The 12,108-nt window shown below is 57.1% G+C and overlaps 1 protein-coding gene across 1 annotated transcript in view; it reads left to right on the top strand.

Annotated features, from left to right (window-relative positions):
* Positions 1 to 12,108, top strand: part of ColSpa_10006 (nonribosomal peptide synthetase TES) — a gene marked incomplete at both ends in the record, with an annotated part of 33,117 nt that continues 21,009 nt past the window's right edge. Inside the window, one exon of the mRNA XM_049276218.1 lies at positions 1 to 12,108. This exon is cut by the window's right edge and continues 21,009 nt beyond it. Within this exon, the coding sequence (XP_049132175.1) occupies positions 1 to 12,108 (12,108 nt within the window).

Consider the following 12,108-nt stretch of genomic DNA (forward strand, 5'->3'; position numbering starts at 1 on the left):
ATGAAGGAGCTACACAAGATGGGCCTGCATAACGTCGAAAAGACGGCTTATCCCCGAGATGCAAGCCTGGTGGATCTCTTCCGCGAGCAGGTGGCTGCTCATCCTGAGGCGATAGCCGTTACGGATACGTCCTCGACGAAGCTGACATACGCCGAGTTGGACCAGGAATCCGATAAGATTGCTAGCTGGCTGCGTCAGTGCCAGCTGGCGCCCGAGACACTGGTCACCGTGCTCGCGCCTCGATGCTGCCAGACCATCTTGACCTTTCTGGCCATTCTCAAGGCGAACCTGGCATATCTCCCGCTCGATGTGAACATGCCCGCGGGCCGCATCGAGGCGATCCTGTCGGCGGTGCAGGGTCATAAGCTGGTTTTGCTCGGTGCAGGTACGCCAACTCCAGAGATCCGGGTGTCCGACGTTAAATTCGTCTCCATCACGGATGCCCTGAGCGAGGCCGTGGCCACCCGTCACTCAGACGTTGCTACTGTAAGACCCCAGGCGACGAGCCTGGCCTATGTGATGTTTACCTCCGGCTCGACCGGTCAGCCAAAGGGCGTTATGGTAGAGCACCGCGGTATCATCAGGCTGGTGAGGCAGAGCAACGTCAACTCCAAGCTCCCACCGGCCGCCCGCGTGGCACACTTGTCCAATATTGCTTTCGACGCCTCGACGTGGGAGGTTTGGTCGGCGCTTCTGAATGGTGGAACTCTCGTGTGTATAGACTATTTTACCACGCTGGACAGCAAAGCCCTGGAGACCACGTTTGCCCAGGAACAGGTCCAGGCCGCGATGCTCCCGCCCGCCCTCCTCAAGCAGTGCATCACCAACACGCCTGCCATGCTGCGTGGCCTGGATCTCCTTTTTGCCGCCGGCGACCGATTCGATAGCCGTGATGCGATCGAGACCAAGGCGCTTGTTCGTGGCAGTGTCTACAACGCGTACGGCCCAACTGAGAACACGATCCTTAGTACCGTCTACGAAGTGTCTGAGCACGACTCCTCGTTCGCCAACGGTGTGCCTGTGGGCCGCGCTGTAAGCAACTCAGGCGCGTACATTATGGACCCAGAGCAGAAAATCGTTCCCGTCGGCGTTATGGGAGAGCTTGTCGTCACTGGTGATGGCCTTGCAAGGGGCTATACAGACCAGTCGCTTGATCAAGATCGATTTGTGAAGATCATTATTGCTGGTCAGCTCGTGCGCGCCTATCGGACTGGCGACCGCGTGCGTTACCGGCCAACCGATGGTCAAATCGAGTTTTCTGGTCGTATGGACCAGCAGGTCAAGGTTCGCGGCCACCGAATTGAGCCAGCCGAGATCGAGCAAGCAATCCTCAACCACGGCGCCGTTCTCGACGCTGCCGCCGTCGTCCGCAAGTTTGAGGGCGAAGAACCGGATATCATCTGTTTCGTGGTTGCCCGAGACGACAACACAGCCGTCAACCATACCCCCGTCCGTGATGACGAGACCCCGGGGAAGGTAGGTAGCAGGGATGAAGAGTTTGCGACACTGATGGAGCAGCAGATCTGGCAACGGCTTAAGGCTGTGCTGCCGCCCTACATGGTCCCAACGCGGATCATCGTGGTGGACCAGATGCCTCTGAATGCCAACGGTAAGGTTGATCGCCGTGAACTAACACGCAGGGCCCAGACAACGCCTAGAACCAGCAAGGCATCGGGCCAAAAGTCCGCGCCGGTGTCGCCGCGCAACGAGGTCGAGGCCGCGCTGTGCGAGGAGTTTGCCGATGTACTCGATATCGAGGTCGGCATCACTGACAACTTCTTTGACCTCGGCGGACACTCACTCATGGCTACGAAGCTGGCTGCACGCATTAGCCGACGGCTCGAGGTCCGCGTGACTGTGAAGGATATCTTTGACCAGCCCATCCTTCTCGACCTCGCGGCAACCCTTCGACGTGGCTCGACTCAGCACAGCCCCATCGTCTCCCAACCATACAATGGGCCCGTTGAGCAGTCATTTGCCCAGGGACGCCTTTGGTTCCTCGAACGTCTGTATCCGGGCCTCACATGGTATCTCTCGTCGTTTGCTTCCCGACTCCGAGGACCCCTGAATCTCGAGGCCCTGAGCGTGACGCTTCTGGCGCTGGAGGAACGCCACGAGGGTCTACGCACCACTTTCCAGCAGCACGATGGTGTGAACATGCAAGTCGTACAGCCATTTGTGCCGAAGCAACTACGAGTTATCGATATCCCTGGAGGCTCTGAGGAGGAGCTTATGCTGGCGCTGCAGAAGGAAAACTCCACCCCTTTCGACTTGGAGACCGAGCCTGGCTGGCGTCCGGCTCTCCTCCGCTTGAACGACGAATATCATGTGCTATCTATCGTGATGCACCACATCGTCTCTGATGGCTGGTCTCTCGATATCCTCCAGCGCGAGCTGGTCATCTTTTACACCGCGGCGCTTCGCGGCAAAAACCCGCTGTCAAAGGTGAACCCCCTGCCCATTCACTACCGTGACTTTGCGCTTTGGCAAAAGGAAGAGGCACAAGTTGCCGAGCACGAGCGTCAGCTTGCATACTGGAAGGGACAGCTCGATGGCAGTCAACCTGCTACTCTGCTCTGTGATAAACCTCGACCCTCAGTTCCTTCAGGCACGGCGGATGTGCACGAGTTTATCGTCGAGGGCACGATATACCAGGATTTACAGAAGTTCTGCCGCAAGCACCAGACTACGCCATTCTCTGTGCTTTTCGCCGCGTTCCGTGCAACTCACTACCGCCTCACTGGCGTAGAGGACGCGACCATCGGCACGCCAATCGCCAACAGGAACCGGCAGGAGTTGGAAGATCTCATCGGGTTCTTCGTCAATTTGCAGTGCATCCGCACTGCGCTGGCAGAGGACGAAACGTTCGAGTCGTTGGTCAAGCAGGTTGTTACTGCAACGGCTGCGGCGTCTGCCAACCAGGACGTCCCGTTTGACCGGTTGGTCGCCGAGCTACGACCCGGGACGCGAGATGTCGCGCGCCATCCACTCGTCCAGATGACGCTGGCTGTCCATTACCAGCAGAACCTGGGTCATTTGCAGCTGGGGGGCCTGAGTTCAGAGCCCCTGAATGCAGCAAAAACCTCGCGATTCGACCTCGAGTTCCATTTCTTCCAGCAAAGGAACAGCCTTCGCGGTGTCGTCATGTTCTCAAACGAGCTCTTTGACCCTGTGTCTATCGCTTCCATGGAGACAGTCTTCCAAGAGGTGCTTCGTCGCGGCCTCGAGGAACCCTCTATCTCGATTGCCTCCATGCCGTTGACCGATGGCCTCTCTTCAGTCATCAACAAGGGACTCGCTCAGGTTGCGCGAACTGACTATCCTCGCGACGCAAGTGTGCCAGCTCTGTTCAGGGAGCAGGTTGCTCTCTGCGGCGGCGCTATCGCTGTCAAGGACAGCACATCCGAGCTGACGTACGCCGAGCTCGACCGACAGTCGGACAAGCTGGCGTATTGGCTTGTTCAGCGAGGATTCGCTGCTGAGACCATGATCGGCGTGCTAGCCCCGAGATCGTGCGAAGCCATTGTGGCCTTGCTCGGAATCCTCAAAGCCAATCTGGCCTACCTGCCACTTGATGTGAATGTTCCTCTGGGTCGTTTGGAGAGTATTTTGACCTCTATCGAGGGCAAGAAGCTTCTCTTGCTTGGCGCGGGTGTACCAGTACCAGCCACCCATCTGGATGACATTGAGTTCTTGACCATCGCGGAGGCACGAGACAGTCAACTTGCGACGCAGAGAGACGCAGGCAAACGACTTCCAACACCCACTGCCACGAGCCTCGCCTATGTCATGTTCACTTCCGGTTCCACTGGTCGTCCTAAGGGCGTCATGGTCGAGCATCGAGGTATTGTGCGTCTAGTGAAGAATACCAACATCCAAACACAGGCGCAATCGGCAGTCCCCGTGGGTCACATTGCGAACCTCGCCTTTGACGCAGCCACCTGGGAGATTTATACCGCGCTTCTCAACGGCGGATCTCTCATTTGCATTGATCACACGACTGTGTTGGATGTGGCCATGCTGGGACGAATATTCGAGCAAGAGAAGGTCCGGGCTGTCATGTTTACGCCTGCCCTGCTAAAACAATGCCTGGCCGAGTCCCCTTCAACTGTCAAAGGACTCGAGCTTCTCTTCGCCTCGGGTGATCGCCTGGACGTTCAAGATGCCCTCACCGCCCAAGCTTTGGCCAAAGGCGGGATCATCAACGCGCTCGGCCACACAGAGAACACCGTATACAGCACCGCGTTCCACATGCAGCCTGGCGAGCTCTGCATCAACGGCGTCCCTGTTGGACGCGCGATTAGCAACTCAGGTGCCCTGGTGTTGGATCCTCAACAGCGTCTTGTGCCACTCGGTGTTATGGGCGAGCTGGTCCTGACGGGCGATGGAGTGGCTCGCGGGTACACCGACGCATCGCTGAACAAGGGTCGATTCGTTGATGTCACTGTAGACGGCATGACCATGCGGGCCTATCGCACTGGTGACCGAGCAAGATACCGACCTAGCGACGCCCAGATGGAGTTCTTCGGCCGCATGGATCAGCAAGTCAAAATTCGAGGTTTCCGCGTCGAGCCGGCCGAGGTCGAGCAGGTCCTGCTCAGACATCCCGCTGTTCGTGACGCAGCCATCGTCATCCGGAAGCAAGAAGACCACGGTGTCGAGATGGTCGGCTTCATTGCAGCACGGGACGAGCAGTTCATTCAAGATGCTCAGAACGAGATCAGCAACCGGGTCGAAGGCTGGGGTAACCACTTTGAGACGAGTACATACGTGGATATCGAGAAGATCGACCAGTCTGTTGTCGGCAACGATTTCATGGGCTGGACGTCCATGTACGATGGCACCGAGATCGATAAGGGGGAGATGCAGGAATGGCTAGACGACACCATGGCCACCATTCTCGATAGCCAGCCGGCCGGTCGTGTACTTGAAATCGGCACTGGCAGTGGAATGATCTTGTTCAACCTGGGCGAGGGTCTAGAAAGCTACGTTGGCCTCGACCCGTCCGCTTCCGCAGTCTCCTTTGTTCGCAAAAAGATCCAGTCTGTTGGTTCTGTGGCTGGAAAAGCGCAGGTCTACGTTGCTACTGCAACCGACGTGGCCGGGCTTGATGGGCTCCAGGCGGATCTCGTTGTGACAAACTCCGTCGCTCAATACTTCCCCAACGCAGAGTACCTCTTGCAGGTCATTCAGGATCTCATCAAAATCCCTGGGGTCAAGCGTCTAGTCTTTGGCGACATGCGATCCTGGGCAATCAACAACGACTTCCTGGCGGCCAGAGCACTGCGTGCACTTGGACCGGTAGCCACCAAAGCAGAGATCCGGCGCAAGATCCGGGAGCTCGAAGATCGCGAGGAAGAGTTCCTTGTCGACCCGGCATTCTTTACGGCCCTCACAAGCCGATTCCCGGATCGTATCTGGCACGTTGAGGTCCTACCCAAGCGCATGAAGGCCACCAACGAGCTCAGCGCGTACCGGTACCAGGCTATCGTCCACGTGCGAGGACTAGACGAGCAGATACAACAACATGCACACGTGATTGAGCCTGAGGCATGGATCGACTTCAAGGTATCTCATCTTGACCGCAGTGGACTTCTCAGCTTGCTTCAAGGTTCGCCTGATGCGCAAACTGTCGCCATAGGCAATGTCCCTTACAGCAGGACCATTGTCGAACGGCTGCTCGTCGAGTCGCTCACCAACCTTGACGAACCGGGCTCAACGGACGGCGCAGATTGGATCTCGAGTATCCACGAGGTGGCTGAGCAGTGCGTGTCTCTGTCTCCGTTTGACCTTGTTCAACTGGGCAAGGAGGCAGGCTTCCGCGTGGAGTTTAGCTGCGCGCGGCAACGGTCACAAAACGGGGCGTTCGATGCCGTCTTCCATCGCCTCCAGCCTGCCCACGAAAACAGCCGCATGCTGATCCAGTTCCCGACAGAAGATCAAGGTCGTTCAAACAGTCAACTGACCAGCCGCCCGCTGCAACGACAACAGAGCCGCAAGGTGGAGGCGAAGATCCGCGAGTACCTCCAGGCCTTGCTCCCACCGTATATGATCCCTACCCAGATCACGGCACTCGATTCACTGCCGGTCAATGCAAACGGTAAGGTTGATCGTCGCGAACTTACTCTGAGGGCACAAACCGCGCCTAGGAGCAGGATTGTGACTGCTCGTGTTGCACCCCGTAACGAAGTGGAAGCTATCCTCTGTGAGGAATTTACAGACGTACTTGGCGTCCAGGTCGGCATCACCGACAACTTCTTCGACCTTGGCGGCCACTCGCTCATGGCCACGAAGCTGGCTGCGCGTCTTACCCGTCGTCTAGAGGCCCGCGTATCTGTCAAGAACATCTTTGACCAGCCAGTCCTAGGAGACCTCGCCGCTACTGTCCAGCAAGGCTCCACAAAGCACAACATCATCCCATCCCAATCCTACAACGGCCCGATTGAGCAGTCTTTCGGCCAAGGTCGCATTTGGTTCCTCCATCAGCTTGAGCTAGGCGACTCTTCTGGATATCACATGCCGATTGCGGTTCGCACGAGCGGTCCTCTTCAAATCGACGCGCTCCGCACTGCTCTTAACGCCCTTGTGCAGCGCCATGAGACATTACGCACGACTTTCGAGGAGCATGACGGCGTAGGAGTCCAGGTTGTACATCCCACGACCTACAACAAGGAGTTCCGCGTCATTGAAGTCTCTGACGGGCGGTACGATGAGATTCTGCGACAGGAGCAGGCGAGACCCTTTGACCTCACCTCGGAACCAGGCTGGCGCGTCGCGCTGCTCCGTCTTGGAACAGATGATCATGTGATTTCGATTATTATGCATCACATCATATCTGATGGGTGGTCCTTTGAGGTCCTTCAACGCGAGCTGACGGCTTTCTATGCTGCGGCTCTTCGCGGCCAGGACCCCTTATCGCAGGTTTCGCCTCTTCCCATCCAATATCGAGACTTTGCTACATGGGAGAAGGAGGATGCGCAAGTGGTTGAGCATGAACGTCAACTCGCATACTGGAAGCAGGAGTTGGCTGGCAGTCAACCAGCCACCCTCTTGTGCGATAAGCCACGTCCTGCCACGATTTCTGGCAACGGTGGCCTTGTTGAACTTTCTATCGAAGGGCCTCTCTATGAGAAGCTTGAGAAATTCTGCCGTACCTACCAGGCCACCTCGTTTGCTGTGCTACTCGCTGCGTTCCGTGCAGCCCACTATCGTTTAACTGGCGATGACGACGTAACGATCGGCACGCCAATTGCCAACCGCAACCGGTCAGAGCTGGAAGACCTTATCGGCTTTTTCGTTAATACCCAGTGCATGAGGATTGCAATTGATGACAACCAAACATTTGACGGACTGGTTCGACAGGTGCGGTCAACGGCGACGTCTGCGTTTGAAAACCAAGATGTTCCTTTTGAGCGCATCGTGTCAGCTCTTCTACCTGGGTCGAGAGACACGTCCCGCAACCCGCTGGTTCAGCTTATATTCGCAGTCCACTCACAGCAGGACATTGGCAAGATCCAGCTTGAAGGTCTTACTGGAACCACTTTGCCATTTACGCCTACCACGCGATTCGATCTTGAGTTTCACCTGTTCCAAGAAGAAGGAAGACTCAGAGGTACTGTCTTTTACTCCACGGACCTCTTTGAAGCAAAGACGGTGCAGACTGTGGTCGAAGTGTTCCAAGAGGTGTTGCGCCGAAGCCTCGACCAACCGCAGGCGCCCATTGCAGGCCTGCCTCTCACCGATGGATTGCCAGCCCTACGTAACTTGGGACTGCTTCAGGTCGACAAGTCAGACTATCCTCGGGAGTCCAGCGTGGTGGACATCTTCCGTCAGCAGGTGTCTGCCTACCCTCAGTCAATTGCTGTCAAGGATGCCTCTTCTCAGTTGACCTACACCCAACTGAACGAGAAGTCAGACAGACTCGCTGCCTGGCTGCGCCAGCGCAAGCTTGCTACTGGATCATTAGTTGGGGTTCTAGCTCCACGATCATGCGAGACCATTGTTGCCTTCCTGGCAATCCTTAAGGCGAACCTGGCCTATCTGCCGTTTGACAACAATTTGCCTGCTGCTCGCCTCGAGGACATCTTATCTGAGGTTTCTGGCGATAAGCTGGTGCTGGTTGGCGCCACGGTACCTATGCCGGATATAAAGGTGCCTGGTGTGCAGCTAGTACAAATTGTCGAGGCCTTGAGCCATCCTCTTCAGGCGGAGGATGGTGTAGACTCAGTCGCAGGCCCGCACGCAACCAGCCTCGCATATGTCATGTTCACTTCTGGCTCGACCGGCCGTCCGAAGGGTGTTATGGTTGAGCACCGCGGAATCGTGCGACTCGTGAAGCATACACACCAGCATCTGCAAGTCGAGGCTGGAGTCAGCATTGCCCATGTGTCCAACCTGGCCTTTGACGCCACGACATGGGAGATTTATTCGCCGCTTCTCAATGGCGGCACACTCGTCTGTCTCGACCAAATGACGGTCCTTAGCCCCCCTCTCTTGCTCGACGCATTCAGCACCAATAACATTACCGTGGCGTTCTTCACCACCGCTTTGCTGCGCCAAGTCCTTGAAGTTATGCCTTCCATCGTTAGCAAGCTGGACGTCTTGTTCACTGGAGGCGAGACAATGCGATCTCAAGACGCGTTCAAGGCTCGTGAGCTCGTCCGGAAAGCGCTCTGCCACGTCTACGGACCGACAGAAAACACGACCTACAGCACCATGTACACAATGGGCCCTGATGAGCGTTGCGTGAACGGACTTCCTATCGGACGGGCCATCAAGAACTCTGGAGCCTACATTATGGACTCTCACCAGCAACTTGTGCCTCTGGGTGTGATCGGCGAGCTTGTCGTGACAGGCGACGGTCTGGCCCGCGGATATACGAATGCGACGCTAGATCTGAACCGCTTCCTGAAAGTCACCATCGATGGTCAGTCTGTGCGGGCATATCGGACCGGTGACCGCGCGCGATACCGGCCAGCAGATGGTGAAATCGAATTCATTGGCCGTACGGATAATCAGGTCAAGATTCGTGGGTACCGTATCGAGACGGCCGAGGTCGAACAAGCTTTGGCCGGCCTCACAGGAGTTCGCGATTCAGCTATCGTGATCCGGAAGTTCGAAGACCAGCAGCCGGAGATGGTTGGTTTCGTCACGGTCAACACGGATGTGCAGCAGGAGCAGGCGGAGGATGAGGACGAAGAGTCAGCTGCCGCCGCCGCCGCCGCCGCCGCCAACGTGACGGAGAGGAACATTCGACAGCGGCTCCAGGCCGTCCTGCCCTCCTACATGGTGCCGTCGCAGATCATCGTGGTGGATCACCTGCCTCTCACAGCCAACGGAAAGGTTGATCGTCGCGAGCTTGTGAGGAGGGCCCTGACGACTCTGAGAACCAGCACTGTTTCACTGCGCGTAGCACCGCGTAACGAAGTCGAAGCAGCCCTTTGTGAAGAGTATGCAAAGGTGCTCGGCATCGAAGTCGGCATTACTGACAATTTCTTTGACCTTGGTGGCCACTCGCTGATGGCGACAAAGCTGGCAGCACGTATTAGTCGTAGGTTGGACGCCCGCGTGTCGGTCAAGGATATCTTTGACCAGCCGGTCCTTGTCGACCTTGCCGCCATCATCCGACCAGGCTCCGCCCAACATAGCCCCATCACCCCAATGCCGTACTATGGACCAGTCGAGCAATCGTTTGCCCAGGGACGACTCTGGTTTTTGGACAAGCTTAATACGGGTGCGCTATGGTACCTGATGCCCCTTGCGGCGCGTCTGCGAGGACCCCTGCGTGTGGATGCGCTTGCTGCTGCGATAAACGCTCTACAAGAGCGCCACGAGACGTTGCGGACGACCTTCGCGGAACAAGACGGCGTTGGTGTGCAAGTCGTTCACCCACCCTGCAAGAAGGAGCTGAAAGTCATCGACCTCTCTACCGCCCGTGATAGCGGTAGCTACATCGAGCCGCTCCAGAAGGAGCAGACAACCTCTTTTGACCTTGCATCTGACCTGGGCTGGAGGGTGACCTTGTACAAGCTCGGAGAAGACGATCACGTTTTGTCCATCGTCATGCACCACATTATTTCCGATGGTTGGTCTGTCGACATTTTACGCAAAGAACTCGGTGCTTTCTATGCTGCAGCACTTCGTGGAGAAGACCCCTTGGCGCGGGTGCGCCCTCTCCCCATCCAGTATCGCGATTTCGCCGTGTGGCAGAAGAGCGATGCCCAAGTCATTGACCAGCAGCGGCAGCTTGAGTACTGGACCGAACAACTGGCAGACAGCACGCCTGCCGAGTTCTTGAGCGATAAGCCGCGGCCGGCCACACTTTCAGGCGACGCCGGCGTAGTCCAGCTCACCATCAAGGGCTCTGTGTATGAGAGTCTGCAAGCCTACTGCAGAGCCAACCACTTCACTTCCTTTGCCGTACTGCTTGCAGCTTTCCGTGCTACACATTACAGGCTCACAGGTGTGGAAGACGCAACCATCGGAACCCCGATCGCCAACCGCAACAGGCCTGAACTTGAGGACCTAATCGGCTTCTTTGTGAACGCCCAGTGTATGCGGACGGTTATTCACGATAACGAGACATTCGACAGCCTCGTCCAGCAGGTCCGTACCACCACAGCTGCAGCCTTCGAGAACCAGGACGTCCCGTTCGAGAGCGTTGTGACGGCCCTCCAGCCTAGCACTCGTGATGCGTCCCGTAACCCGTTGGTACAGCTCATGTTCGCCTTGCACTCGCAGCACGACCTCGGTAGGATACCTCTTGAGGGCCTGGCTAGTGAGCGTGTCCAGACGCCCGCGACGACCCGGTTTGACCTGGAATTCCACTTGTTCCAGGAAGAAGGCCAGCTGGGCGGCAACATCCTTTACGCCTCTGACTTGTTCGAGGCTGCTACTATTCAAGGTGTCGTCGACATCTTCCAGGAGGTACTGCGTCGCGGCCTTGCACAGCCAGATACGTCCATCGCATCCCTGCCACTTACAGATGGGCTATCTGGGCTGCACACTACTGGTCTAGTGGATGTAGAGAAGACTGAGTACCCGCGAGAGTCAAGTGTGGTGGATGTCTTTGCCGAGCAGGTCGCTGCTGTCCCGGATGCGATCGCTGTCAAAGACCTAACCTTACAGTTGACCTACTCGCAGCTGGACCATGAATCCGGCGTTCTCGCGGCTTGGCTCCGGCAACAAAACATCGCACCCGAAACGCCCATCGCCGTCTTCGCTCCCCGGTCGTGCGAGACTATCGTCGCCTTCCTCGGTATCCTCAAGGCAAACCTGGCATACCTGCCTCTTGACGTCAACGTACCAGCGGCACGACTTACGTCTATCCTTTCGGCTGTGGAGGGCAAGGTACTTCTCCTGCTCGGCTCCACGGTCGCCAGGCCCAACCTGGAGCTACCAAACGTATCCATGGTTCCCATTAGCGATGCCCTTCGTGACGCCCCCTACGATAACCGTTTCTGGAACCTCCCAGGACCGAGTGCCACGAGCCTTGCCTACATCATCTTCACATCTGGCTCAACCGGCAAGCCAAAGGGCGTCATGATTGAGCACCGCGGTATCGTAAGGTTGGTGAAGCAGAGCAACGTTGTCGCAAAGCTCCCACCATCAGCGCGCGTTGCGCACCTATCGAATGTTGCATTTGACGCGTCCACCTGGGAAATCTACTCGGCGCTGCTGAACGGCGGCACCCTGGTTTGCATCGACTACTTCACCACCCTGGATCCTGCGTCCCTTAATACGCTTTTCCTCAAGGAGCAGATCCAGGCGGCCATGCTGCCACCTGCGTTGCTAAAGCAGTGTCTGAAGCCCATGGCTGCTACGCTTGGTGCGTTGGATCAGCTGTTCGCTGCGGGCGATCGATTTGACGGCCACGATGCCGCCGCAGCGCAGGCGTTGGTGCAGGGGAGTGTGTACAACGCATACGGTCCAACCGAGAACACAATTCTCAGCACCATCTACGAAGCGTCTGAGAAGGACTCATTTGTCAACGGCGTGCCTATTGGCAAGGCCGTCAGCAATTCCGGCGCGTATATCCTGGATCCCAAGCAGCAGCTTGTGCCTGTGGGTGTGATGGGCGAGCTTGTGGTCACGGGAGATGGTCTCGCC

This window comes from Colletotrichum spaethianum (assembly GCF_022836535.1).
Source record: "Colletotrichum spaethianum MAFF 239500 DNA, contig32, whole genome shotgun sequence".
Classification (NCBI taxonomy): Eukaryota; Fungi; Ascomycota; class Sordariomycetes; order Glomerellales; family Glomerellaceae; genus Colletotrichum; species Colletotrichum spaethianum.